Source organism: Acanthaster planci, linkage group LG08 (assembly GCF_054643075.1).
Source record: "Acanthaster planci isolate LZ-2023a linkage group LG08, COTS_SCS, whole genome shotgun sequence".
Classification (NCBI taxonomy): Eukaryota; Metazoa; Echinodermata; class Asteroidea; order Valvatida; family Acanthasteridae; genus Acanthaster; species Acanthaster planci.
Genome location: NC_141784.1, coordinates 20969909 through 20996650, shown reverse-complemented (window position 1 = coordinate 20996650; position 26742 = coordinate 20969909). Strand labels below are relative to the sequence as shown.

General features: G+C 41.3%; 1 protein-coding gene across 2 annotated transcripts; it reads left to right on the top strand.

Moving 5' to 3' along the window:
• Positions 1 to 711: 711 nt before the first annotated feature.
• On the top strand, positions 712 to 22825 carry LOC110975164 (SMAD family member 3-like). Of its 2 annotated transcripts, XM_022227375.2 has the most exons (9): positions 712 to 1135; positions 4278 to 4340; positions 8444 to 8637; positions 11843 to 11977; positions 15618 to 15692; positions 16457 to 16486; positions 16814 to 17026; positions 17579 to 17716; positions 18588 to 22825. In XM_022227375.2, exons 1-9 carry the CDS (start codon positions 939 to 941, stop codon positions 18854 to 18856), a joined length of 1314 nt encoding a protein of 437 aa, XP_022083067.1. In that variant the 5' UTR covers positions 712 to 938; the 3' UTR covers positions 18857 to 22825. The 2 variants fall into 2 exon arrangements, with proteins under 2 accessions (XP_022083067.1, XP_022083075.1); XM_022227383.2 differs by lacking the exon at positions 4278 to 4340 and having other exon boundaries at positions 713 to 1135.
• The last annotated feature ends 3917 nt before the right edge of the window (positions 22826 to 26742 follow it).

Here is a 26742-nt window from a genome sequence, read left to right as displayed (position 1 = left end):
AATCGCCCGAATATCTTGGATTCGTTTGTCATTATTGTCTGTCAAAAACTGGAACACGACTTTTGGGTCTCATTTTGTTTCATTCGCATTCTTCACTACTGGTCCAACCCTTTGCACCCCAGGCTAAATTGACACTTGAAGATACACACCACTTGTAAAAATGTTGTGCACCTTGGTATTTCACCGTACATTTATAATTGGCGTGGTATCAGTGCGTAGTGCGTACGTGAGTAGTGTGCTTTCGCAATTTCAGACTGTTAACAGTTGTTCATTATGGTGATTTGAAGTTGTGCCTGCATTTTGCTCTTACAGTAAGGTAACGATGATACTGATTTTTTTCCTCTTATATGGTACACTCCATGTTCATACTCATCATAGGCCTACAGTGTACTTCTCGAACAAGTGCCATGATTGCTCGCGCTCTCAAAGTGCACACTCGCTGAGGTCATATTTCCGGTTTAAGGCAGAGTGCCGAAGCACCGAGTTGAACCAGCGGAGTGATAAACAACAAATCGTCATTCATTCCAAATTTCTACATGTTACCAATATCCTTCAGTCATAAAAATCTAATATTACATATCTGTCCTTAATCTCAGTTTAGGGACTGCTTCAATTGAGCATCTTTTTCTTGTGATGTGCGAACTATTTCATGGGACAATAGTTTCCATGCGGATGACTTTCCCGAAATAGCAGCGTTGTGAGTAGGCCGACCTCAATTCGTGTATAGTTTTAGTAATGTGTGCTCATCGATGGTGTACATGTATTTTGGTCATTAGCTAGCATAGATCCCCCGTTCATTCGCAGTGACCTCAAGTGTCAAGATATTTCCTTTCAAATTTCATCTGGGTCTGAAAGGCTCAGCATCTCCTCGGGGCTGTAGTGGCTAGAGTCACACGAACCAAGTCCCTTCCAATTTTACCGAATTTCGGCCGAAGAAAATGAGCCAATTCCTTCCGTTCACGCCGCCGATCGTCAAGCGGTTGTTGGGATGGAAGAAAGACGACACGGAAGATCGCTGGTCAGAGAAAGCTGTCAAAAGCCTCGTGAAGAAGCTAAAAAAGACAGGGGGTTTGGACGAACTGGAAAAGGCCATCTCATCTCAGGATGTGCACACCAAATGTGTTACGATTCCAAGGTAGGTAGTGCAGGACTGTGACATTTTTTTCGCAGTGGGTATAGGCCTGATCATATTCCTGTGATGCCAGTGGGTGCATGCCGCCTCCGGGTACATGTTCTATGAACTGGACAGTCATGATAGTTGCGGTTTTGGCCTAATTGTCCTGGTTAAGCTGGTTTACAGTGGAATTATCCACTTTTTTATTCTGTTGTTTCTGTTGGTCATATAATTAGTATACATGTATACAGTATTTTAAACTGTAATTTCACATTTAATTCGTTAGACTATTTTGAAAGTTTTATGAATAGGCCTACGCCTCATGCAGTGTACACAAAACTTAAGGGAGTCTGCATAGAATAAATGGTCGTGTTATTTAGCATCAACAGTCGTCAACAAACATCAAGTGTCGGCCCTCACTAGCAGTGTCAACAAAGCATCAACAACTTGAAAATGTCCTCTAAAGATTTAAAAATGTTTTTATCCTATTTCTTGTAAGAGACAAACGTCAACAAGTGTCGGCACTCATAATTGCATAAGCAGTGTTAATGAAGCATCAACAACTTGAAAAACCCCTCTGAAGATTCAAAATGATTTTATCTTGTAAGAGACATCTGCCAGTGTGTTAAAGACATAGCATATTTCCTTCCAGATTCTCGCATGGCCACGGAACAGTTTTTATGATGTATGGTAGCCACCTGCTTCCTTTTCTCTGCTGTCCATGCGAAAACAAGATTGCAGCCTGTCGGGCTGCACAAGCAGGCTCGACTTTGTTGCTCAAATTTCCACACTCAAAATATCATTTTAGATAAATGTGATACCTTGAGTGTAATATTTATGAGTCTATTAATACTGGAAATGCAAAATCTTTGCCTAAATATGCTCGAAGAACTTGTTCAAGCTCGGTGATGTTTGTTGACGCTAAACAGCATGACCCAAATAGAAGCATACATGCTTAAGATGATTACATGATAGTCACAGTATTTTACTTGAACTGCACATGCATTGTAAGTTGGAAAGTTTATGACAAATATTTAATTATACAGTACAGTTTTAACAAGGATGGAGGAAAAATTTATGAAGAGGTCCGCTCACAAGCAATAAACAGGATAAGTAGGTTATGTCTTTCCTGGGAAGTGAACAGAATCTTTGCATCTTCAAAATTGTATTAGCTTTTATTGAGGTCTGGTCTAATGCCCTGAGTTATCAACATTGTGTAGCTGTCCTCTCACCCTTTCATTTCACCAGAACGTCCGTAGTTGGATTTGCTTCAACACTGCACTTATCTACAGAAGTCTTTATTTATTGAGAATGTTGAAATTGCAAGGGGTCACATCAAGCCATTTAATAATTTCAGTTTTTCAGTAGTTTTGATTCCAGTCAGACTCCACCCCCCCATCCCCACCCCAACCTCCACCTCAAGAAAGACTTGAACAGATGCTCTTGCATCTGAAAAATCCAGTACACAGAGGTCAAGTTTTAGGGGGGTTTCTGGCAGGTCCATGGCTACAATGCATGTATGTAATGGTTGACCGACTTCCTCCATGTTGGGCTTGTTTTCCCTGGGCTTGGCCTCGATCCCTTGACAACTGAGGAAGTAACAACATCTAAGGAAGGAAGCTTTCAATGAGGTTGTTAGGCAACTTGCTATAATCAGAACCATGTTCCATTCTGAACTGGTGGACGAAAATAAATCAAGCTGGTACTTAGGACGATTGTCATGACTCAAGTGCCGTTTTAAATTGGTCTTTCCAGTGCACAGGTGTTCTTCCAGCTATGTTAGCAGTAGCGATCCAACAGTGGAAGTGAAATTACATGGCGTGCACATGTATGCACTAAACATGTGATTAATTGAACTGGTAAAAATTAAATGTAGCTCACTGTGCTAAAAAGGTGAAAATTCCATCATCAAAAATATGTTTGGCAATTTAGAGTGCCCCAAATAATCACCGACACTCTCAATCACAAGTTAAAAAATACATGTAATTGTAAGGACATAAGTGAGGCTGCATTGTCTCTTGAATCTGGTTGAGCATAGTGATTCTAAGAATTTGTCAAGGTCATGGTTTTTAATTACATGTTCAAGTGCTTCAGTCTATTTTGTTTTGAAACTTGTCCAAATAAAATTCCTCTTTACAACCCCCCCCCCAGAAGTGGTAGCAATTCTGTGGTGGATGAGCTGTTGCTTTCTGGGTCAGATGTCAAATGTGTTTTGGTTGTGCCTGTTTTGCAGGGAGATCCTGTGACATTGAACTCTGAGTGTTTGTGTGTCACCAGCTCCCAAAGTGAAGCATGTTTATAACAATAGTATGGTCAAGACAACAGCAGCTAGTGGAAGCCACAGACAAAGAAAGGATATTGGTCTATGACCACATAGCAACCATAGCAACTGGTTCCTTAGGATAAACGTAAACAAGTGATATTTTTAACACTTGTCAACAATTCACAAACTTGATGCTTAGTAACATTGTAGTGTGAGTGATTAGAATTGGTTGACAAAGAGTGCATGTATAAAAATCTTACATGATTTTCTGATATTTATGTAATTGTTATTGCATGTAGCTACATTGTACATCCTCATAGAAGGAACATTAAAGTGATTATAGGCTCAGGTTTACTCAGTAAATCGTTTTGTTTTAAATTTAGTATTCTCCTGGATTTTTATGGATATACGTGTATTTCTGAGTGAAGTGAGAAGGTGGTTTGTCTAGTCCATGTGCTAGGTATTCATTCTGTATACATGGACAGTACTGCCATACATACATGTCTACATTTATTGTTTATTTATGATGATTGATTGTTGATGAATCATAAATGTGCATAAAACCACCATCCAAGCTAGCTCTTCAGTTGTTCTTCACAACGATGGACAATCATACTACATGTGTATTCATTGGGTGCAGCATATGCGCACAGGATAAGGTGCAGATGCGTGATGACGCTTCCCTTGCGATGCTTTTTCACAGATATTCAACCATGTTCATGTGCATGTATGTATACTGTGCATTACCCACTGATGTTTTCATACACTACCAAGTATGTATTGTACATGCTGGAGAGGAAACAAACACACAAACAGTTGAATTAAGTTCTTTGAACCAAACTGCACAGGGAGCAGACCGGCCTGAAGATGTTCATATTATGGTCTCTTGTATTTCTCCAGATCGGAGCATGTGGTCAGTGGGACTCACGTTTTGGCGCACCCTTCCAATACCAAAGCCCAATCGTAAGTCACCGTTGACCCTTGCTTGCTCTCTTTTTTTTCCCGGTGCTTTTTTTTTATCCCCTCCAAAAAAGTACATGTAGAACAGAAAATGCTGTGGTGTGTGTGTGCTTTTTTTCCATGCTGTGATGATTTTTTTCCCCCTCTGGCTAGAAATAGTGCACCGTAGAGCCCTACATTTTATGAACTGTGCAAGTACCTTTTGTTCAATCTTCATTGTATTTTAGCAGAGAAATTCAAACCACACAAGCAAGTCTTGTTACCCATGCTGTACATACATGTACATGTAGTTTCTACTGCAAGGCACCGTGCACATGTTTGCAGTGGGTACATGGTTTTACTGTAGACCAGAAGTGCCAAAGTTACCGGCATAAATAACTTGTTAGATTGTGCATGTAGCATAATGTGTGACACAAAATACGCAAAATGGCGTAAATGTCCAGGTAATGATTGTGCAGTTGTTGGAAGCAGCGCCTAAAGACACAAATAGGGGGGTTGAGTATTGTGTACCTGATATCATAACATCATATCATCTTATCCCTTATGCTCATTTTGCTATGTTATCCATGGAAAACGTGAAAAATAGAGAATTCCGAGGCAAAACGGACGCAATCGTAAGGCCAACCGGAAGTTTCCTGTGCCGGTAACTCCAGCCAATGGAGCATGTATACATGCAATGCACGGTGCGGCTGCAGGAGTTGGCAGTCCATTGGTTTTTTCCTCCTCCAAGTCTATGGTTCTATGAAGGTCTATGAAGAGTGATAGACTCTTCAGGTTACATATTGAGGAGGTGTTTTCTTTGAGCAAGCAGCTTGTCTTGGGCTTCGGGCCTGCCCTTAAAGACCCTTAATAAGGCAGGCCCCGTTCTATTTCAAATAAGTCCACTTTTTGAACTTTACTGGCTATTTATTGTTTTGGTTTGGTAACAGTTACATGTGCAACAATTTATCGGTAGGCATGACCAGTGCTGTCGCGGTGTGACCAAAACAGTCGCATTTGTACCTTAAAGTGATGGTATGCGACCAAATGTTTAATTTTTCCGCCAATGCGACCATGATTTGTGTCGTTAGTCGCCGACATTGTCAGTCATATTTCACGATCGATTGCTCAGTGTTCTATGTGCACCGAGCGATGTATCTCTAGATGATCACACAGGTTTTCCGTCTTACTGTGTATGCGGCATGAGCTCACGTTAACTGCAATGCAGCTTACATGTAGACACCTGTACATACACGCATGTACAGGTACTAGGTACCTGAGTTGACTGGTTTGTGGTCGCACGCTGTAGAGTGTGTATGGGGAGCTGAGACATTTTGTGTATTCATCTAAATGGACATTTTTAATATATGATCCTGCAAAATATTTGGAATTAAATACGAGATGGGTTACTCTTTCCAAATATTACAAAAACCCCAAAATTGACCCCGACTTCAATATGACTTTGAACCTTCAAAATAGGAAAGAGCTGGATGCGGCTTTACGCTCATTTTGTGGTGACAGGTTACAAAATGTACTTGTACCATAGAGTGGCACAGGAGCAGATTTTGTCAGCAGCAAGCTTTGGGGTACATTGTCACACGTAGGTATGAAAAAAAGTTCACCTGTTAACATTGTCTGAAGTGTTACGAGTCATGACCCCCAATTTAGTATACACGGTACCTGTTTACCAATAACAGCAAAATCAAATTTGAGCCTGTTCATAACGTTGCTTCCAACATGGCCCAATTGTGAATCTTCCCCCTTCCTCCTCCTCTCCCCTCCCCCCAGCCAGTTCCAAGGTCCGTTACCCAGGAAACCATGACTTTCCTCTTCTTACTGATTAGATTGACCTTGTAAGTCATCACAATTCATGGCAACCTGCCTCCAAGAGATTTTTTTTCCCCTACCTGTTTGCTTCTCGAACTTATGCTCCTGTTTTATAAATGTGTACACGTAGTCTTTTAGGGCGTGCTCTGTGCCAATATCCTTTTTTGTTACCCATAAGAACATAACAAAGATGTTGATCAAAGTGAGTAACGTACCGTATCTTAAAAAATGGTATTGTTCCTGACCGTAAAATCAGCACATGTACATGTACCCATGTACGTGTGTACATGTTGCGGTGTCTCGATGACACCAATCTTTTGTAGGTTTACACAAACAGATCTATTGCTTGTAAAGTACATGTGGCTGCAATTTTGAAGTGTTGGAAAATGACTGTGTGCTAGTTACGTGTACCTGATTTATGTCTTACATTGTCATTTGCAAAGTTGCCATAGTAATGCTGAAATCTGGCAGTACATGTATAGCCAGACAGGATGTAGGTGTACAGACTTTTGCCATGCTGTGCCCACTTACTCGCGTGTGTGTAACTGATCAGATGCCTTTTTGTCTGAGTTTTAGATCTGAAGCTTACAACTGTACAAAAAGCTTAGAAATGCGTACTCCGCTATTCTGAAATCCAGATGTTCTTTTTTTTCTCATTTAAACGGCAAATATTCTGCTGAGGTCATGACTTGGTGTAAAAAAATTTTCAACGGGTATTTATCAAACACGGAAACTGTTAAATTGTGTGGGTCTTGAAAAACAGTTTGATAAAGATAACTCTACAAAACATCACAGAAAAACATATGCTTTATGTTGCCTATAGTTGCCAACTTTGGAAGTGCTTGGAGTTTTACAACATAATAACATAACACCGGGATTAGTGCCAAAAAAAACAAAACAAATAAACTCTGCCAAAAAAACAAGAACCTTCACATTTCCGTGAATAGATGTGCTGTAGAAGTCTGCGCTATGTGGGTTGGCAGGTTTAGGCACCTGCTGAGCTGTCTGGTGTCAGGTTCCCAAGGCCACGCTGGAATTCTTTGTTTTGAACTTGGCACGAGAGCATTCCGCATTTTCCACTTCCCTCCTCATCTTGGGCGGTTTCAGTTCCAGTGATCTCCCTCAGAGTTTACAACCTTCTTTTCCGTGAAAATCATGTACATATGTGGCAGGGGACAGTGTGTGGTGTATTCTTACTCTAAACATTATTCCTCTCCCTTTCTGTTGAGAGGATTCCTTCCAAATCTGTGATCATTTGCTATGTCTCTTTGGAATCTGTGCACGTCCAATAGTGAATGAATCTGGCAACTTTGTCGAAATTACTTGGGGACATCAAGCATCGTTACTTGAACCATCCATAGTTCAGCAAATCAAGCAAACGTGGTAGATTTTTTTTTGATTCGGGGATAATCACATGTTAAATGACATTGTCATAATTGTTTTCACAGAAAAGTCAATTTTTGTGCTGTTCCTTCCGTAGCTTGTGGACACAAAAAGTCATAAATGTACAAGATTTTTTATTGCCTACATCATCTATTGTCATTTTTGTTTGTACATGTACATAACATGTTTCTAACTACAATGTATTGATAAAAGCATTGAAATTTGTCATTTACGTACCGGTACATGTGATTCATGTAATGTAAATGCATCAAGTTTCAGACATCTCTTGGATGGTGCTCAAATTGTACACATCTTTAACTGTTAATGTTTTTGTACAGATCATAAGGTCATGTTTGTATGGTTTGCTTGTTCCATACACGGTTTCCAATATTAACTATGGCATTTCCTGAACTCTCTGATTATTCTGTCAACTTTTTTTACTTTGGGTTCCTTTCCAAATGCATTTTCTATTTGCTCATGTATTTATTGTTCCAAAACATTAGTGTACAAAGCCCCTTTTAAAGACAATGAACATGTTTAAATGACTGGATTTGGAATTTAACTTCAATTTAACTGCCGCTTGTGGCTAAATTGTGGAGATGGCATCACCACACAGGAGAGCAAGATGGTTAAATTATAATTTCAAACATGAAGCATGAAGGAGTTGGTTCCTTTTGCTGTGCATTCGTATTCATGTACCCGTCCATAATCATCCATTTTTTATGGTTTACCTAGGCAATATGCACAGAGATCACCCTTAACTGCTTGCTCTGAAGCTTTGACTGCACAAGTGCAAGTTTTTCAGAGTCCCTCTTTTTTCCCCCAAGCAACCAGTAATATCTCCACCGCCAGAAGTCTCACCTCTCCATTAAGCTCTTGTTATATTTTTTATCTCCCTCCGCATCTTATCCAATCAGGTCCTTGGACGGACGTCTTCAGGTCTCACATAAAAAGGGGCTGCCCCATGTCATGTACTGCCGTCTTTGGAGGTGGCCAGATCTCCAGAGCCACCACGAGTTGAAACCAGTGGAGCACTGCGAGTTTGCTTTTCGTCTTAAGCGGGACGAAGTCTGCGTCAACCCATATCACTACACAAGGGTTGAGACACCAGGTAACAAACGTAAACAAAGGAAAACTTGCTCTCGGGGAAAGTATGCTGCTGTTGTTAAAAAAATGGCTGAATTTTACATGTGTGTGCGTGTGACTTAATTGGACCTTTGTCCTAGTTTGTTTAGTGAAGCAAAAATGACTTGTACAAAAATACGTGATTTGATAGAAATGACATGGGTGATCTATTTTGCTTGTACAAAACAGCAAGCTTTTAAATGTCTCTAAGTAGCATGTTCTTCTTTAGCATTTCCTTTGTAGTACTTTCTACGATATCTTTACCCAAATCATTGCTATTGGTGAGGTGATTTGTAGGACGTAATGCAGTGCAGCTTCCTTTGTAATTGGGGAAAAAAAGTTGGAAAGAATTTTGACCAGTGTGCGAGTCATTTCTATGAACAAATATTTGTTGTGCTTTTCGCTAAACGCAAAATGACATCTACATCTAGCTGCTTTCTTGAGAAAGAAATGTTCTCCATGCACAAACTAGGATGTCACCGTGCAGGTTATAGAGCTTCAAACTTCTTAGCATAGAAAGATATTTGCTAAGCAAAGAAAATAATTACCTGCCCCAAATGTCATGCACTTCATATTTCACGTGACTGGTTCCCAGGTGATATTTCTAGCCACACCAAATTGCAAAGCAGTTTCCCCCCCCCACACCTAGAGGCTCTCTTAGATCAGGCCTCGAAGGCAAGGTTGATCTTCAGTAATTTCAGATTATCAAATCTGAAGAGCACTTCTTCAGAGTAGGCTCACACGAGGAGGAAAGCAAAATGTTAGCATTAGCGGAGGAAGGCCGACAATGTGTCACAATCATTGCTGGAATTAGCCTTCCTCACCCCAAGAGAGGGAAGAGGAAAGAGCGACTGAACACCGAGAGCAAGGTTGCCCGTGGAATCATGTGCAAAGGTCAGACGTGCATGCCATCCCAGGCCGGTTCGCCACAGACATATCTCTGCAAAGGTCTCCATACCCTGCCTGTCATTTATTGGAGGCTTTATTCTCGCTGAGCTAGAGAGCAAAAGCCAGAGATTATTGGCATACTCGGAACCAATGGCCGGGACAAAAATCCCATGGCTGCCTTGATTCAGTGCCTGTATGGCAACGTGCGTGTGTTAAGAGTTGCCTCCCCTTCCCCCAGGGATGGCTGCCAGTGTTGATCGCATTGCAATGAAATTTGGCTGGCTGATTCAAATACACACAATAGCAAAGCCTTCTCCTGTGGGTCCGCTTCAGCAGTACCCATACAAATACCTCAGGAATAGTCTACATGAAATCATTACCGGTAGTTGATGTTCACTATGTTATCTGCAGACCTTCAAGTTGGCCCCAATCCCGGTCCAACTTGCCCCATGGGTACGTGTTTGACCGTACCTGAAACAGATATCCAGTTCAGTGAGCTGTGGAAAAAGAAGGAAAAACATTCTAAAACTGAAATATTTTAGATATTGTACATATTGAGTAAGTAGTTCATGTTGTAATCTGCCTGTGTGTTTCTGATGAGTCCCTCAGGAGGTCCCGTATGGTGCATACTTATTCTCCTAATTCCAGTCATCATCTAAAAACCAGAATGCATTGCCGGAATATCACTTTCAGTTGCACTCTCATATAAATTCTAAAAGTAACTTGACCTAGGCGGAACAGCTAACCCATATGTGCACATTTGATCTGAACTCTCTTCACATGACCTGGATCCATGTATGAATCACATGATAGAAATGCTCCCGAGCAGTGGTGTACAAACTCTGGCAACTTGAACTGGGAGGGTCGGACAACATTACACCAGAGGGTGCATATGTAAATCCACATCTTGCACTCGCTGATTTACATCTGTGTGCCATCAACAACCAGGCGGTACCTTCAACCCTAACCCTCTTCAGTTCTCCAAAATCCTTCGGGTGGCTTTGGAGTATTTTGGGGGACTGAGGAAAGATGGCATTTTTAAAGTCGGAGGATTTTGGAGGATTGGGGGAGAATGGGGGATTGAAGCATGGAGGATTTTGGAGGATTGGGGGAGAATGGGGGATTGAAGTATGGAGGATTTTGGAGGATTGGGGGAGAATGGAGTGCTTAAAAAAGTCAGAGGATTTTGGAGGATTGGGGGAGAATGGGGGATTGAAGCATGGAGGATTTTGGAGGATTTGGGGAGAATGGACTGCTTAAAAGTCAGAGGATTTTGGAGGATTGGGGGACAATCGGGGATTGAAGCATGGAGCATTTTGGAGGATTGGGGGAGAATGGAGTGCTTAAAAGTCGCAGGATTTTGGAGAATTTGGGGAGAATGGAGTGCTTAAAAGTCGGAGGATTTTGGAGGATTGGGGGAGAATGGGGGATTGAAGCATGGAGGATATTGGAGGATTGGGGGAGAATGGATTGCTTAAAAGTCAGAGGATTTTGAAGGATTGAGGGAGAGTGATTTTTGAGCACTGGATGATTTCGAAGGATTGAGGTAGAATGGAGCTTGTAGTACAGGGTATTTGGAAGATTATTTTTGTAATGGCTGCTGAGGGTGGTACCATTCTGTTATGTTTTACCTGTGAAGGTAATAACTGTACTCCATTGTGCTGCACTTGTGCAAATACATGTGGGTTGGCAGCCAAAAATAGCTTTGTTCAGTGTACACAGGTACATACATATACATATATGCATGGTGTGTAATAATTTTTAGTAATTTATAATAGTAATAAATGAATAATAATAATAATAATAACACAAGGCCGTGCCTAACACTGGTCACCAAAGTTGCCCTCCATTGTTTACTGCTGGTCACAAATTTTAGCAGCAATCAGCATCGCGATGCGTGTACTTACTCCATAGGGTTTGTACACTGGAGGATTTTGAAGGATTGAGGAAAAGATTATCCCTTACCGGAAACTAAAGTGGGAAATTTTGGAGGATTTAGGAAGAATGCATTTTTTTGTACCCAGCTTATTGGAGGATTTTGGAGAATGGAGGAAGGTGACCAACAGAAAGGTCCAAGGGGGTTAGGGTTGGCATTGGTACATTTTGACAGTTGGAAAGTTCCAGATCAGCGTTGCATTTATTGTTTCTCACCCCCACAAAGAAGGGGAAGGGAAGGTGACCAGAAGGCCTGTCTTCTGCATCCACTCAGCGGACACACTCTCAACTCTGTGGGAGGGAGGCCTTGCCCGACACACTGGCTCTAGTTTCTTTACTAGTTCTTGACTTTATTTTTCTGTTGTCAGTGTTGCCACCGGTGCTGGTCCCCCGACAAACGGACGTCCCTACAGAGCTGCCTGCTCTCGATGACCCAAGCAGTATGGTTCCAGAAAATGCTAATTACCCAGTGGGTATGGAACCACAGAACCTTCTCCAACCAGGTAAAAGGAGATGCTTGTGGGGGGTTGGTAGGGGAGGAAGTGAACAGTTGTACCCATCATGATGAAAAGAATTACAGAGTTTAAGCTTGCACTGATGTGCACATTTACCGTTGCGATACATTGGGTGAAAAACAAAACTGTAATATTCAATCTAACCGCATTTTTTCAACCAACTGTGACCAGCAACATGTTGCAAAAAATATGCAAAGCATTGCTTTGTTTGGTGTCTTTTCCGCTTCTAAAAAAAAGAGAAAGAAAGTTGTTCTGCTTCATATATCAGCTTCAAATTAGTTTCTCATTGGCAGTCGTGTTTTTTCTCCATTGTAAACAAAGATGAGGTGAATCACGTTTGGTATCTCTGTGAATCAGCAATTAATTACCCCCTTACTTCCTCGTTTGCTTCTTCCCCCCAATTTTGCATAAGTGGCACCGTGTTACGCCCTTAACCTTCCCCCCCCAACATATGAGAATAAGTTCCTGCCAATTCGGCCAAGATATCTTTCCAAATTGAAGCTTCATTTAATAGTGTTCTTCCTGTGTTGGGTTAATGACCTGTACGATCCACTTACAAGCTTAGCAAGTTGGGTAATAAATTCTGATCTCACTACCGCCTTAGATAATTTGATTCTTCATTGTTTGTCATCACTTTGCCCTTTTTTTTGACAGTCGGAGAACAGATGATGAGTAACCATGTGGCAGAATTAGTATGAGCTGTGTGAAGTGAAAGTTTGGTTGAATTAACGAGAGAGTGCGCCTGGCCGCGTAACGTAGGGCATGTAGTCAGTGGGAACGTAAAGTGCAAACCTCTCATGCAACGTACCGTTGACATGTTCAAGGCTCACAGTGTGTCCGCTTCTGATTTGTGCTGACTACACCTGGATGAAAGGATTCCCAGTGTTTAATTTGCCCAAGTCCAAGTGTAGTCAGGATGTCTGATCACAGCGAGTTGTCTAAATTAGCCAGTGAGGATCGAGGTTCCAGGGTTCTGGCCACGGAATAATTTGGATCTTCCTGTGCCGGTAGTAGGCCCTTGCTAAACCCAGCCCTAGGAAGTTGGCAGATGACAGGATGGCCCCGGTATCATTCGTGTCAAAACCCAGACCACCACCCCCCCCTCCTCCTCCAATTCCTCCCCCATTGCCCCCTCCCCTACTTGGAACTTTGATTGTGGTCCTAAGTACAGCATCCATGCATTAATTAAACAAAAGATCACCGTTGTCTGTTGCTGGTATCGTTTAGTTAGAGTTACAAGGATGTGTAGCAATTTCCTTCCTGCACTTCCTTACAGATTTAGATCACATAACGGTTAGTGTCTTTCCCTGAACTAAACACATGCTAGGTGTTGTAACCTAGTGTCCCCCCCCCCGAGAAAGAAAAGTACATATAGATAAAGTTTCAAAGACTGGAATCACTCTGAGAAAAAATTTGTACAGTCTCATGCCACACGTAAAAATGAGGATCAATTAATTTATGCAGACGAATATTTTTCACGAAGGTATACACATAAATGCATTTGCGGGGGGGGCAGTGTACAAATTCCCTGTAAGTCAGTCTTATCTTGTCTCCCCGTTCCATCAAAGGAGAGAAGAAAAAAAAGATTAAAGCCAAAAGCAAGGATTTTTGGGGTCCAGTGTCAAAGACCCAAACAGTCAAGATCATCTCCCTGGACCCCTTGAAACTCAACTGGGGCCTTGTCAAGGGCTCTTAATGCTTGCCAGCCCTGTACTTAGAGCCCAGGTATTCAGGTCAGAAGGTCGTACGCCTGTTGTGGAGCCATGGGTATTAAAATGGGGGATGGGTTGGAGTGGGGTTGGATAGTAAGGATGCTTCACGGTCAGCGCAAATGGATCCAAAGCTCCAGCAGGATGGATGTCTTGCGTAGCTGGTCATGGTTCTCTTTGCGGTCAGTGCTTCCTATTATTAAAGAAGTCTCTCTTGAAAAGTTTCTGTTGTCCTGGGTATATTTCTCTTGACACATATACACGCCAGCTTACTGTTATATTTTTTCATCCAGGTTTGTTCCTGCTTGAAAGATACTTAATCTTAATCTCACTGGATGTTTAGGAATTTGTATTTGGCTGAAAAAAATAGTTCTGCTTCCAATTGCCTGACTAACCCTAATTTTACGGTGTGACCCTTGACTTTTTAGCAGCAAGATAAAAAAAAAAGATTTGAAAATCATGTTGTCTCTTCTGTCCGTTTGAAACGTCTTTCAACAATTTTTTTACGTCAAAACTGCTTGTATTTATTATTTACCAACATGTACTTATGCTACATGTGCGGCATGTATGTTTTGAGAAGAGAATCCCATTTTTTATCCCAAGTTTGTTTCACAATTGTCGCAGTGACAACATGTGCATCATAATGCTCAGTGAAGCAATGCTGTACTGCGTTGTGAACTAATGTTGCCAAAGAACACACAATACAAATGGTCAGCCAAGTAGCATTACTACGTTCCATGCATGCTGGGAGTTGCAGGCCAAAAGCATCAGTGGAGCCGATAATTCACCCAACTTGATCTGGTGTCCATGTTGTGTGTTTTCCTTGTTCTTGAATTTATTTTGAGGTTGCACCGCTTGTACTTGAAGCGAGCGTGTTTCCACAGAATGTCCTGCCACAAGAAGAGGTTCACTGCCCGACCTACTCATGCATTTACGTACACTTTTAACCACCTGATCTACGGACATTGTTTTGCCAGTTTCCTGTCATTTCTAGAACTGTGTACAGCAGTGTGCACAACCCGAACCCTCCGTTAAGTGAAACAATGAATTGACCTGAACAATCATTTTGCAGTAATGAAGGCAAGTTTGCACCTCATGTGGAAGTTTTTCTGTAGCTTTCAAATGAAATGAAATGAAATACATAAACTGCAAATGACATTTATTCTGGTTGAAAGTGCCAATAGAATTGAATACCTCATTCAATCAGGGCAAGAAACCTGGCTCCGCATTCCCTCCAAATGTTTTCCAACCTACCAACCTTATATTTGAAAGCCACATGCTGGAAAGAAGTATGAATTTGTTTGGTCCTTTTTTTTTTTTTTTTTTTACTCCCAGCATGTGTACACTTGATACATACATGCACCTTCACACACCACATACACCTGTACACGCCAGGCCAGGCACAGTTTCATTATGCAGAGTTGAAGCCTGGGGAATATCCAGGCCAGTGTATATATAGAAACTATTCGTACTAGTGATGTGTGTCATTGTTTATGCTACCGGCGAAGTCAAATTCCAATTAGCATTTACAAGAGTTTTTTGGGCCTGGAATGAAGTGGTGTGCATGGTTCAACTGCCTTCCATGCTAGTGGTTCAGGCTCTGTATAGTTCTTGTGTTGGGCAGTGTTGTACACTGAAGAAGATGATGCATCGTTTGTACGGACACCTTGTAGTTTGAAGAATTCAGAGTAGCAAGCAGTTATTTTGAAGATCTGAACCCAACATTGCTCATAATAATCTTCGTTCTTAGTCTCAGACTATTTGAAAAGTTCAGAATTATCCCAAATTTCATTGTGTAAATTTCAAGGGCATGCCAGCCTCCTGAAGTTTATTGGACAAACCCTTCCCTCAAAAGGGTTTGGGGCAAAACAGAAAAATCAAACAGAATCTGACGACTTACTTGTAATTTTGTCTGATAGAAACTCCACCACCGGGCTACATGAGTGAGGACGGCGATAATACAGAACAGAGTATGGACACATCTCAGAATGGAAGTAAGTCGGAAAGCTGCCTGTGTCTTCGTTCCTTTCTGCCACTTCTATAATTTCAAACTTGCTAATATGTTCATGTGAGTGCCATTAGATGTATCAGTGTCATTAATCCTAACTCCCCATTGTCCATCAGACTCCAACAGCAGGTTTGCTATATTTTGGCAGGTTTGGTACCATACCGGATTAACTTGTTATTGAGTTTTGTTGGACTTGGTATCAAAGGCCCAGGGTGATTGTGTTGGATTTTGTAGAAGTTGGAACACACAGGGGTCATTGTGTGCAGTGTCTGGCTTGCTGTACCAAGTGTTGAACTATGCTTGATTTTGTCACTTTGGTACGGCTTTAGTGTAAGTCATCCAGTACTGCATAGACCCATCCATACCACATCACTCAAATTCTGTTCGAGTTACAGTGACCTGCATGTACAAGTACATAGACAGGGATATGTACCTGTTGAGGTTTGTAGGGTTCAGTATGCTCTCTAGTGCAAAAGCCTTGGGGGGTGTTAGGGTTAAGTTGACACACCAGACAGATTGTCCATGAATAACAGCTCTGCCTTCATTACAACCACAGCCAACCATTACCTTGACCAAAACAAGGCAATATTTCAATCAAAGGCTATGCACAATTATTACCTACAGCCATAGACATGGAGGTGTGAGGTCCAAAGTTCAGTGTCCATGCAGATGATGCAATAGTATAATTGGCATATTTGTATGAAATGTTATGCTGACGTCTCTTGTTTTGGTTGCATCTCTTTACTACAGCAATGTCACCCAGTTCTACAGATTCACTAGGTAACTTTGCATTATTATTTATAGTTTGTGAGATAGTGGAAGTTATCTTACACTGTGTGTGACTTTATTTGATGTAATGTAAAAGTGGCTTTCTACATAAGATGACCCTTGATATATAAAATGCATGAAAAATCAGCTGAAACTTTTACGTTTACAAAGAATTATTGAAAACTAAGACACTGTTGAAAGTAGTTCTTATGACCAAAAGCAGCACCAAAGCCAATCTTGCCCCTTGCTTCCCTACAAAAAAAAAAAAGCAATACCGAAACTGCTAGACCATTCTGTTTAATTCCAACCATTACGGAGAATGTTATTGTTCCCAACCAGACCTACAGCCCGTCTCCTACTGTGAACCTCCTTTCTGGTGCTCCATTGCCTACTACGAGATGAACCAGAGGGTCGGGGAGACCTTCCAAGCCTCCCAGCCCTCCCTTACCATCGATGGTTTCGTCGATCCTTCCAGCTCGGAGCGTTTCTGTTTGGGCCTCTTGTCCAACGTCAACAGAGATCCCACAGTCGAAATCACAAGAAGACACATTGGTATGAATGTGTAGCTTTTTGCTCCGTGTTTGTTCCAGCCAAGATGTCGTGTGGTAACATTGCTGCTGACTGGTTCTCTAAGTTTGCTCAGTACATAAATTTTTCTCGGCAAAAGCCTCCGTTTAATTAACCAATTGTATTTGCTGACATTGAAAAGAGGTACAAGGCCACTACTGAATATATTTGTGATTCCAAAAGTACTCATTGAGCTGTGACGTATTTCTGCGATATGTTTCTTTCATCACTGCGTGTTTGTTGAAATCAAAGATTTGAGTCCATTTTGTCTGCTAAGATGGTGCTCTTGCCATATTTTTCCCTCGATGCATAATGTATGGAAGTGGTCAAGTTCTCAGTGTGCTGTCTTGAAGAAAACAAACTTTGAAGTGAGGTACTTTTGGGGTTTTTGTTGGCCTTCGTGCCCTTAGCCATGCATGTCTGACCTCTGCTGTAGTGGAGTTTGAAGGATTCCAGTGGATTTTGAAAGATCTAAAAGTCAATAGTCTAACATGTTTTAAACAGATCCCAATTTATGATGGTCCTCTCTCTTCGTAGGTAAAGGTGTCAGGTTATATTACATCGGCGGGGAAGTCTTTGCTGAGTGTCTAAGTGACAGTAGCGTGTTTGTCCAGAGCCCCAATTGTAACCAAAGATACGGCTGGCATCCCGCCACAGTCTGTAAAATACCACCAGGTATGTATCCGTACCAAGTCCTCCTGCCATCCTAACCATAAATCCCTAACCCCACAGAATCCATCAGTTTCTAACAGGGGCCGATTTCTGGTTGGCTTCTGTGGATCTTAGCCGTCGGTAAGACCATTGGTTGAAGTGTGTTGGGTTCTGAAATGTGCAGGTGCTTATAAAGACACCATCACCAAGTTTAATATCAAGAGTGTCCCTGAAAGTTGGCAAGTTGATCTCTTTGGTCAAGACTCAGTAACTACCCTTATTTGTAAAATGCCAAATATTGTTGCCAAGCATTGGAATGTTGAGAATCATCGCTGCCTGGCTTCTGTAAGAAAGCACACATGTAAATAAGCCTTGATTACCCTGACCATTTGTATTTCATGCCTAGATCTCATTTGTCAAGGAGAGACGTTGAGATTGTAATTAATGATGCCTTATATGCAGGGAAATAAAAGGAATCTTGGTTGGTCAAAGGAAAAGAAAATGTTTCACCGAAGAAGGGGCCTTTAGGGCCGTTTTCCAATACTCAACTTTGGCTCTGTCTCAGGCTTCAACTGTTTTTTTACTAGCTGACTTTGAAGCTGTTAGCGCAGAAATCAGTCTAACAGTGCCACAGAACATCAAATATAATGCAAGAAAGCCCAAAATTACAGGAATCCAATGTAATTTAAACGCTTCGGGGATTGGTTTCGGGAACGAAGCCTGAGACGGAGCCAAAGTTGAGTATTGGAAAATGGCCTAGATTGTTCCATTATAAAAATCATAAATGCTGCCCTCTTGTGGTGTAAAATTGAACTGTTGCCCTCAAGGGGGCAGTATTTGGATAGCTTGAAAGTAATCTCCAGATGTTTTGATTTGTTTTCAAATGTGTCTCCAGGCTGCAATCTTAAGATTTTCAACAACCAGGAGTTTGCAGCCCAGCTGTCCCAATCTGTCAACCGGGGATTTGAGGCCGTCTACCAGCTAACTCGCATGTGTACCATCCGCATGAGCTTTGTCAAGGGCTGGGGTGCCGACTACCGGCGCCAGACGGTCACCAGCACCCCTTGCTGGATTGAACTTCACCTTAATGGGCCGCTGCAGTGGCTGGACAGGGTCCTGACTCAGATGGGTTCGCCGGTGGACAAGTGCTCAAGCATGTCGTGAGTTGGGCAGTGCCCTGCCCTGCCCTGCCCTCCCTCCCCCAGCTGACTCTCAGTCTTGTCAAATTTCATCAGGACTCCCATGCCCAAAGCCACTTGTCAAGTGGTGAATTGTTTGATGAAGTCACAGTGGCTGACAGGCTTAGGGAGGAAGGGAAGAGGATTACTTATCCATAAACCCTGAAGAGTGCTCCCTTGACAAGAATTAAATTCATCTCAGAAATTCTATCCAAATTTCTCTGGGGCCGTTCATTTATTTTTTGATGGTGTATCTATAATCACGCAGAGCTGATGTTGTCACTTCTGTCTCTCAAATGTTTGAGGTGATGAAAATTTGCATACGCCACACTTATTAAAATCAAATATATATATCTCATCAGTGTATAAAATATTTAGAGATTCAGGCTTTTGGTCCCTTATTGCTAACTGTTGCATAAGAGACTTGTGACATTTTTGTTCAAATTTATAATGCTTGCAAACAATAGGGGGTTGCACTGACAGCTTTCAGAAAAATGCAAACTGCATATCTTCACGGGATGGTTTGATTTGGAAAATTTCCTTTCGCATTGCCTTTGAAATGGTATTTCCGCCCGGTCCAATTTTCTGTTTTCCTCCGTATTTTATCTGGCAAGGAGCTGTTGGCTACAGTGTAAGTGTAGCTCAACGCTGCTGCATCGCCAGGAGAAAATGCAGCTTTGAGCTTACTTGCTGTAGGATGTTAAGTCCTGTGCGTTACCACCTATACTCAAGTCTGGATGGCTGTTGAATTTTTACACACACCACCATCTAGGCTTTGTTCAGATTGAATCTTGTGGGACAGCCCCAGCAGTGACACTCGAAAAGTTTTATTTTTAATCGTCGTTGACGGGGAGAAAATGGAAAGAAAGCAGCTGTAAACAATTTTTAAAAAGTAAGAATATTTTTATGAGGATTAATAGTGTATGATAATCTTGCTTCTCATAGGTCGTTAAAGTGCTTGAACATGATGCATTGTGTGCTGATAAGACTGTAAGGCTAAACGTGTCGTTACTGTGTCATTTTGTTGCTGATTTGATCATTTTTGTCCACTTACCTTTATATCTCTCCCGTAACCCTGGTCATCATCACTTTTTCTCAGGCAGTTGTTCCTGGCAGTTTGATCTTTACAGTTTACGGATCTCTTAAAGATGGAAATTTCAAGAATTTGTCGACTGAACTTGTAAATCACAGGACCTGTATGCTCGGAATCTCACTGAACCTAACTTAGGTTCCATTTTTAAGGAGACCACAAGTTGACCTTTATGTATGCTACGTTTTAAAAGAGTTATTAAACCCCATGTAAAGCAATTGTGTGTATGCTTCATCTTCCTCACATCCTCCAAAATCAATCAAACCTTGATGGATCATTAGGGATCTGGTGGATTGGGTTAGCAATGAGTGTGTTCGGTTATCAATTTATAGAAAATTATATTACATTCTCATCGGGCAGATTTTCTGGAATGGTCCCGGTAGTGATCCTGAACCATTAACGAAAATCAAATGCAGGTATTTGTTTTTTGTTTTTCCCTTCATTCTTCATGAAAAAAAAAAAGCCAGATGACTTGACAAATGTTTTATTCAGAATGAAGGTACCAGTGATGCTCCCCCAGCCGCGAGAGTTCCACCGGCAGGTTTTGACCTTGGGACTGTTTGTTTGACACGGAGCTGGATCGCACTCAGTGATCCTAACACTGGTTAACACTATCCATTAGGCAAGTTTTGGTGTCCCTAAACCAACGAGGGATCACTGATTGTAAACCAAAGCTGTGTGAAACCTCTGGTCTAGGCTCGCAGAGTGAGGGTTTGCACGATTGTTCTTCCTTCATACTGTGCCCATTCATAAGTAGAGTTATCTTGGCTTCAAAACTAGAGGTGAGTCACGTAGCTTGGTGCATCCAATATGAAAATGTATTGAGACAATCACATCATCTTTTACTGTTCTGTTGTAGAAGGGTAAACCTTTTTTCCCCCTTTTTATTTTAAAATTGGGTTTTTCCTTTTTGAATGGATATTTGGTGAAGCATTTGTACATACTGCTCACTTCTGGCCAGTTTTTATTTTACATTACGTCGCATTGGTGCTATAAGGTCCTTAAAAAAATTGTGCTAGAAGATCCTTATTGGAAAATACTGCTTACAAAAGGAATTGATTGAGAAGATTGGGTGAAACTTAAATGTACATGTCCATGTACGGGTAAAAAATAATGTTGAAAATAAAACCGTTTGGAATGCAGTCTGTTCCACCCCAAAAATCTTTTAGTTTCAGAAGAAGGCCCTAAGCTTATTTTTGAAAAATGTCACGACTGCACTGAGGACCTCAGAGCACTGACTTGGCTCATTTTTTTCCCTTGACAGGCTTGGGAAGAAACAAAAGCCTAAATTTCACGACAGATGTATTTTTGCAACTCAGATTTGTTTCACAACTTTTTTTTTAATCGCATGGTTGAGCTCCTATCATGCATGGCCATGACGCATTTTTGTTTGTTTTTCTCTCTCATCTTCTCTAAGGCCTGATTCATTTGACAGTGGAAATGTTGATGTGAAGGTTCACGGTTGTGGGAATTTGGAAAGAAATGATAATGATCTTAATTTATAATTTATCAGTTGCATCTTGCATGTAGGAATGGTGTGTGTCTGGGCACTGTTTGAAAAAAAGTCGCCGTTTTATGTTTATTAATCAGTGTATTACTGTGTAGATTGAAGAGGATATGTCACAGGAAACGGACTGAAAAAAGGTGATATAAATTTAAAATACATGCCATGTAAAAACAAAAAATAAAAGCCATACGCTGTACATTTGTGTAAATATGTAACTATTGCTTAAAGCACTTTTCTGTAGAATTTCTTCTTGAGAAAAAAAAAAGCTGTTTCCTCTTTCTGTGCCCACTCTTATCCCATTACTAAGAGGAAAGTGCCCTGGTTACCCGCAGTTAAATTTAATCACTTCTCTCAAATGTAATTCACCATGGGACTTGCGAAGTATATCGTTTGAAGATGGTGAACTTCGGAAAGTCAGCAAGATTTGTGAATGCCATTATTGTTGGAGAGAGTTGCAACACGCAAAGCAAAATTGAAAGGGGCTGATTATTATTTTCAACTACACCTCAAGGGAGGCCAAATTTTAGGGACACATTACACATACCAGTCTTTGTGATCTTGAGACATGAAGTCGTGTAATACCACAAGTCCAGGATTTGTTTCGGTGCCATAACTCACCGCACTTTAGTGTAGGTATTTTCTTCTCAAAAAGACCTATGCTCACTCACTCCCTATTGAATTGACCAGCTACAGTTGTAACCATGAACAGCCCCTAGTGAACGAGAAGTTAATTAATTATATTACTATTTGGTTTAATTTTTCAGTTGCCTTTTGGTTGCTTACTTGAATAAGGAAAATAATTATTTGTCACTGGCTTAGTGAATTTATATCTTATCTTGAAAATGATGAGTTTATAATTACCATTCCAGAAAGGGTCTACCAATAAGCACTCTTTAATGAAGAGCATCACCCAATAATTCTGTTTTTATGAACTATTCTGTGTACATTTGACACATCATTGGCTGAAAAAAATGACGTATTGTGCTGCTATAGTTCTGCTGACGTTTTCCCACAGAATTTAGCAATGTCATATTTTCGTTTTGTGGTTATGTTTCATTCTGATATGTTTCTTGCGAACAGTCGGATAATTTAATGTCATAAAATGATCATAACGTCTGAGCTGTTGCACTTGCACATTACGGAACCGAGAGCTTTTTATGTAAGACTCAAACAGCCGTGTGATGTAATGTTCTGACGGCTGTTTCAGTGTGGTATTTGTCGTGTAGTCAAAATGTCTTCTGGGTAGCAAAGCTGAATGCTAATTCTGTGTTGGTGCTTGCATTGTTAATGTAGACGATTATTTCAATAAAATGACAAAATTGTAAACAAAAAATAAAATATACTATTATTAAAACAAATTGGTGTTTGTGGACGTTCTGTGTGTCTGTTATCCACAAAACATAGTTGGCAATCAGTTATTAAACTCGACATGTTTTCTTGTCCTAGAGACAAGTGAAGATTATCTGGAAGGAAGTCCATTCCTGTGGAAAACAAATCATGTTGGTATTTTTAACATTTCATTTAGGAAGTCCCGTCTAACTGAAGTTGATCTTCCCCCCTCAGTAAAACTTTCAAACAAGAAACTCCGTCCTCTAATCCTTCTCAGTTGAATCCTCAGACAACCCGTAAATCGACGCGGCGATCACACTCGTCTGTGACCTGTCAGATGGAATTAGGATGTCACGTCAGTTACAATGGAAGAGTTGTCGTTGCGGATATTGGAGAGAGACGATACGTGGAGACGTGCAGTTTCGTTGGTTTCGTTAAACGACGTGTACTTACTTGAATGTCGGTTGAAATGAAACGAACATTTACTTTGTAAGTAAATTCTCGATTATATTTTGCTGTGTGTGATATCTATCATAGAATGGAATGATCATTTGTCGACATCAGACGCATGGAGATGGTCTACAAAGACATCGAAAAATACGAACAAGCCTTTTTGAGGTACTGGAGACCGCAATAATAGAGGGCGCTCTTTGGCCTCTGTGTACAAAGGCGCGAGAGCCGGTGATTGCAACAAAGTGCTAGACAGTGGTAACGGAGGTGAAAGGCGCTGTTCATTATCGTGTCTGCCATATGTGGCTGACGATTAATTACGTTGACGTCTGACACCGTCATGAATAATTGCCGAAAAGGTTAGCTCAATTAACTCTTACAGTCTTCAGTCGTCCAATTTCAATATAATATTACCTACCACCCAGGGGGGTATGGTTTTATGACCCAAAACTTTGAATTGTTGCTACATGTCTTAATTTTCGAGGGAAAGAGTAAGTAACCAATGATTTTGGGGGACCCCAACTTTCAAAAGTTTCAAGATATTTATGCAAACTCAGGACATATTCGAAAGGTACATACAAAACTATCCAAAAGTTGTTTGTGCTATAGCTGTAATTATACGTAACCAATAAACGTTGTAACCATAACACCAGAAACCTGCTTGGATTGGACAACTGGATAATGTTAAATAGAGGACTTCGAGATGGACTCCTAGCGTCCTAGACTTGTTTTCAGACGTGAAATTACAACCCAAACCACAAAGCACCACATTTGAAGGCGTGGCCAGACTTCTTCCGGGATGTGTGCTCTGCATTAGCCTTTATACTCGACTGTCGTTTGGCCAGTACAGCGCAATCTTCAGACAAGATTTAGGGAAGAGAGACTAAAGGCATAAGAAGTAGCTGGCAGCAATACGAGCGTTTCACGATAGCGCGCCTCCAAGAGTTTGCAACGCGTTGGCCAATCACAATGCACGAAATCTGTCGACCCAACGCGCGTTTGGAAAGGGTCGACAGATTTTGCGCATTGTGATTGGCCAACGCGTTGCAAACTCTTGGAGGTGGGCTTTTGTGAATCGTTTGTATTATAAATCCGGCAGGTAAGTCCAAAACGCAGTGTTGCGTTTGAAAATGCCTTCACTCACTCTTGTGTGCAAATGCCTTGAACATGTCATTCACCGCCGTATAATGTACCACATTGAACGTCACCTGATCTTTACATACTGCCAAAAAAAAAATGGGTTCAGGAAAAATAGGGGTGTGATACACAACTTCTCATCGGGCGTCGACAATATCGCCAAGTCAACTGAAAAAGGAAAACAGGTGGATGCAACATTCTTAGATTTTTCGAAGGCGTTTGATCGCGTTCCACACCAAAGACTCCCCATCAGACTAAGCACGACGGGATCACCGGCAATGTGTACAATTCAACCATTGCAAGACTTGCCATGCTATATAAGATTACCCATGGCCTAGGTGAAGTCCAACATGACCTCAAAACCCAATCCAGAATTCATCGTATATCTCACCGGTTCTCCTACCACCGACCAAATGCAAAAAAACAACAAAATTCTACAGTACCAGCTTCTACCCATTCACCATACGAAAGTGGAATAGTCTACAGGAATCCACTGTTAACTTACCCGACTTGAACTAGTTAAAGAATGACATGTCTTATTTTATTTGAAGGGAGAGGAATCAAAACATTATCCTCTAGCTCTGTCACGCATCCCCAACTCCAGTGGGATGCAGAATCTTCTGTTTTGCTGGAGCAACTTGAAACATACAGGTGTAACAAATTATTATCGCCTTACGCACACAGGGGCGTGGCGAAGGCATTTTCTGGGGGAGGGTGAGAGTCAATTTGCTGATTTATAACATGTTTGCTAACCTCATGTCGTGTAAAATATGGAGAATGGAAATCTAAAAAAATCTATTTGCTGACTGGAATTAATGGGGGGGGGGCACACCCCACATTCCCCGTCTTTAGGCCCCTGTATGTACTTGCATTCAAAATGCAAATATGGAAACTTCGCCCCTTTGGCCAAATGCCACTCTCCTGATGGATACTCTGACTCTCAGTTAGCCAAAGCCTCCAGATTTTTTTCTCAAAAGTTATCCGACATTTCTCATGGGCTTCCTCCTAAAAATCCACAACTTCCCGATGGTTTATAGTGACCTTGGCCATGTCTCCACATCTCAACCGTCCCATCATTCAACACTCATGAGCTGCTACTGTCTTGGCCATCACTTTTACGGCTGTGGCTAGACGGGGGTGTCGGGGATGTCACAATCCCCCATTAGTTAGTTTTGTCTGCAAAATCATGGTCTGTCGACAAACTAAAAGAACGGGCCATGAAGATGAAAGGAAGGGGGATACTGTATACTCGTTTTGCGTGATGGTCCGTCGGCAAATTTCATGTGGCACCATGCCACCCCATTCACGACGCCCGTGATCACTTTATGTAACGACAGTGAACGGTAATTGGAAACAGACCCCCACATCATGATTCATTGAAACTGATGAATGGTATATCATTTTTGACCGGGTTATAGATCAGGGAGAGGCGACGAGTCCATGGTACTGAATAAGACCGCAGCAAAAGGACGATAAAAACCAAAATGGGAGGCGTAATGGCGGCTGAGAGGGATGTGTATGTTATTTATTTTTCCTCTTCTCTATCCGGGAGAGCCACGTACGGGAAGGGTGGTTAGCAAGTCTGAAATTAATGCAAGACTGGCTGTGGATAAAAAAGTAAGTTCTTGCTCACAGAACCTAAGAATCAACATGGCAAGGTAGAAAAGCCCTGAAATGTGTTCTACTGGGTTTTCCCGCTTGTACGTAAACTGCTCAGATGTGGAGGATTCTATGATAACATGATCCGTTTATCCCGCTGTAAACTTCTCTATCATGGCCTAATGAGGGCGCACTCTCCATGCGAGTTGATTTTCATGGTTTACTGGTGGTTGTTTATACAGAATAGTCATTGAAGATAACGCGCATTTCGGTTGTTTTTTTTTCTTACCCGGCATCAGATTTCAAAAATTTCGAATAGGCCACCAGTCTGCATTGTAATTCAAGTACACATGAATCCTGATTCTTAAATAAATTACTTTTTGCACACAAATTAATATTGTTTTTGTTCTTCGGTTATATCAAATAAATGAACCCTTCCAGCGGACATGAGATTATAATTTAGTATGTCGCAATGGCATTTTGTGCAAAATGATGAGCTCATGGAAATGTGACTGTTCCATTAAGGTCACCCCCACTTTGCGGTCAGTCTCTATTTACATTATTTGCATAATTCCAAAATGGAAGCCATGTCTTTTTCTGTCATGTAGAAAACATCAGTACTCACCAAAACCAGTTAAGTGGCTTAATTTAACCATTTCACTTGATGATTATTATCATCGTGACCTTGAGAAAAATTGATTGTTTTCAACATCTCCGAAAACTAGAGAAATGACCGAAACAAATGGCGACGTCAGGTTCA

Excerpts from the sequence above, each read along its gene's own strand:
- LOC110975164 (XM_022227375.2), top strand. The coding sequence starts at position 939 with ATGAGCCAATTCCTTCCGTTCACGCCGCCGATCGTCAAGCGGTTGTTG. Across the intron at positions 16,487-16,813 it reads CAGTTCTACAGATTCACTAG|ACCTACAGCCCGTCTCCTAC; the intron begins GTAACTTTGCAT and ends GTTCCCAACCAG. Across the intron at positions 17,027-17,578 it reads AATCACAAGAAGACACATTG|GTAAAGGTGTCAGGTTATAT; the intron begins GTATGAATGTGT and ends CTCTCTTCGTAG.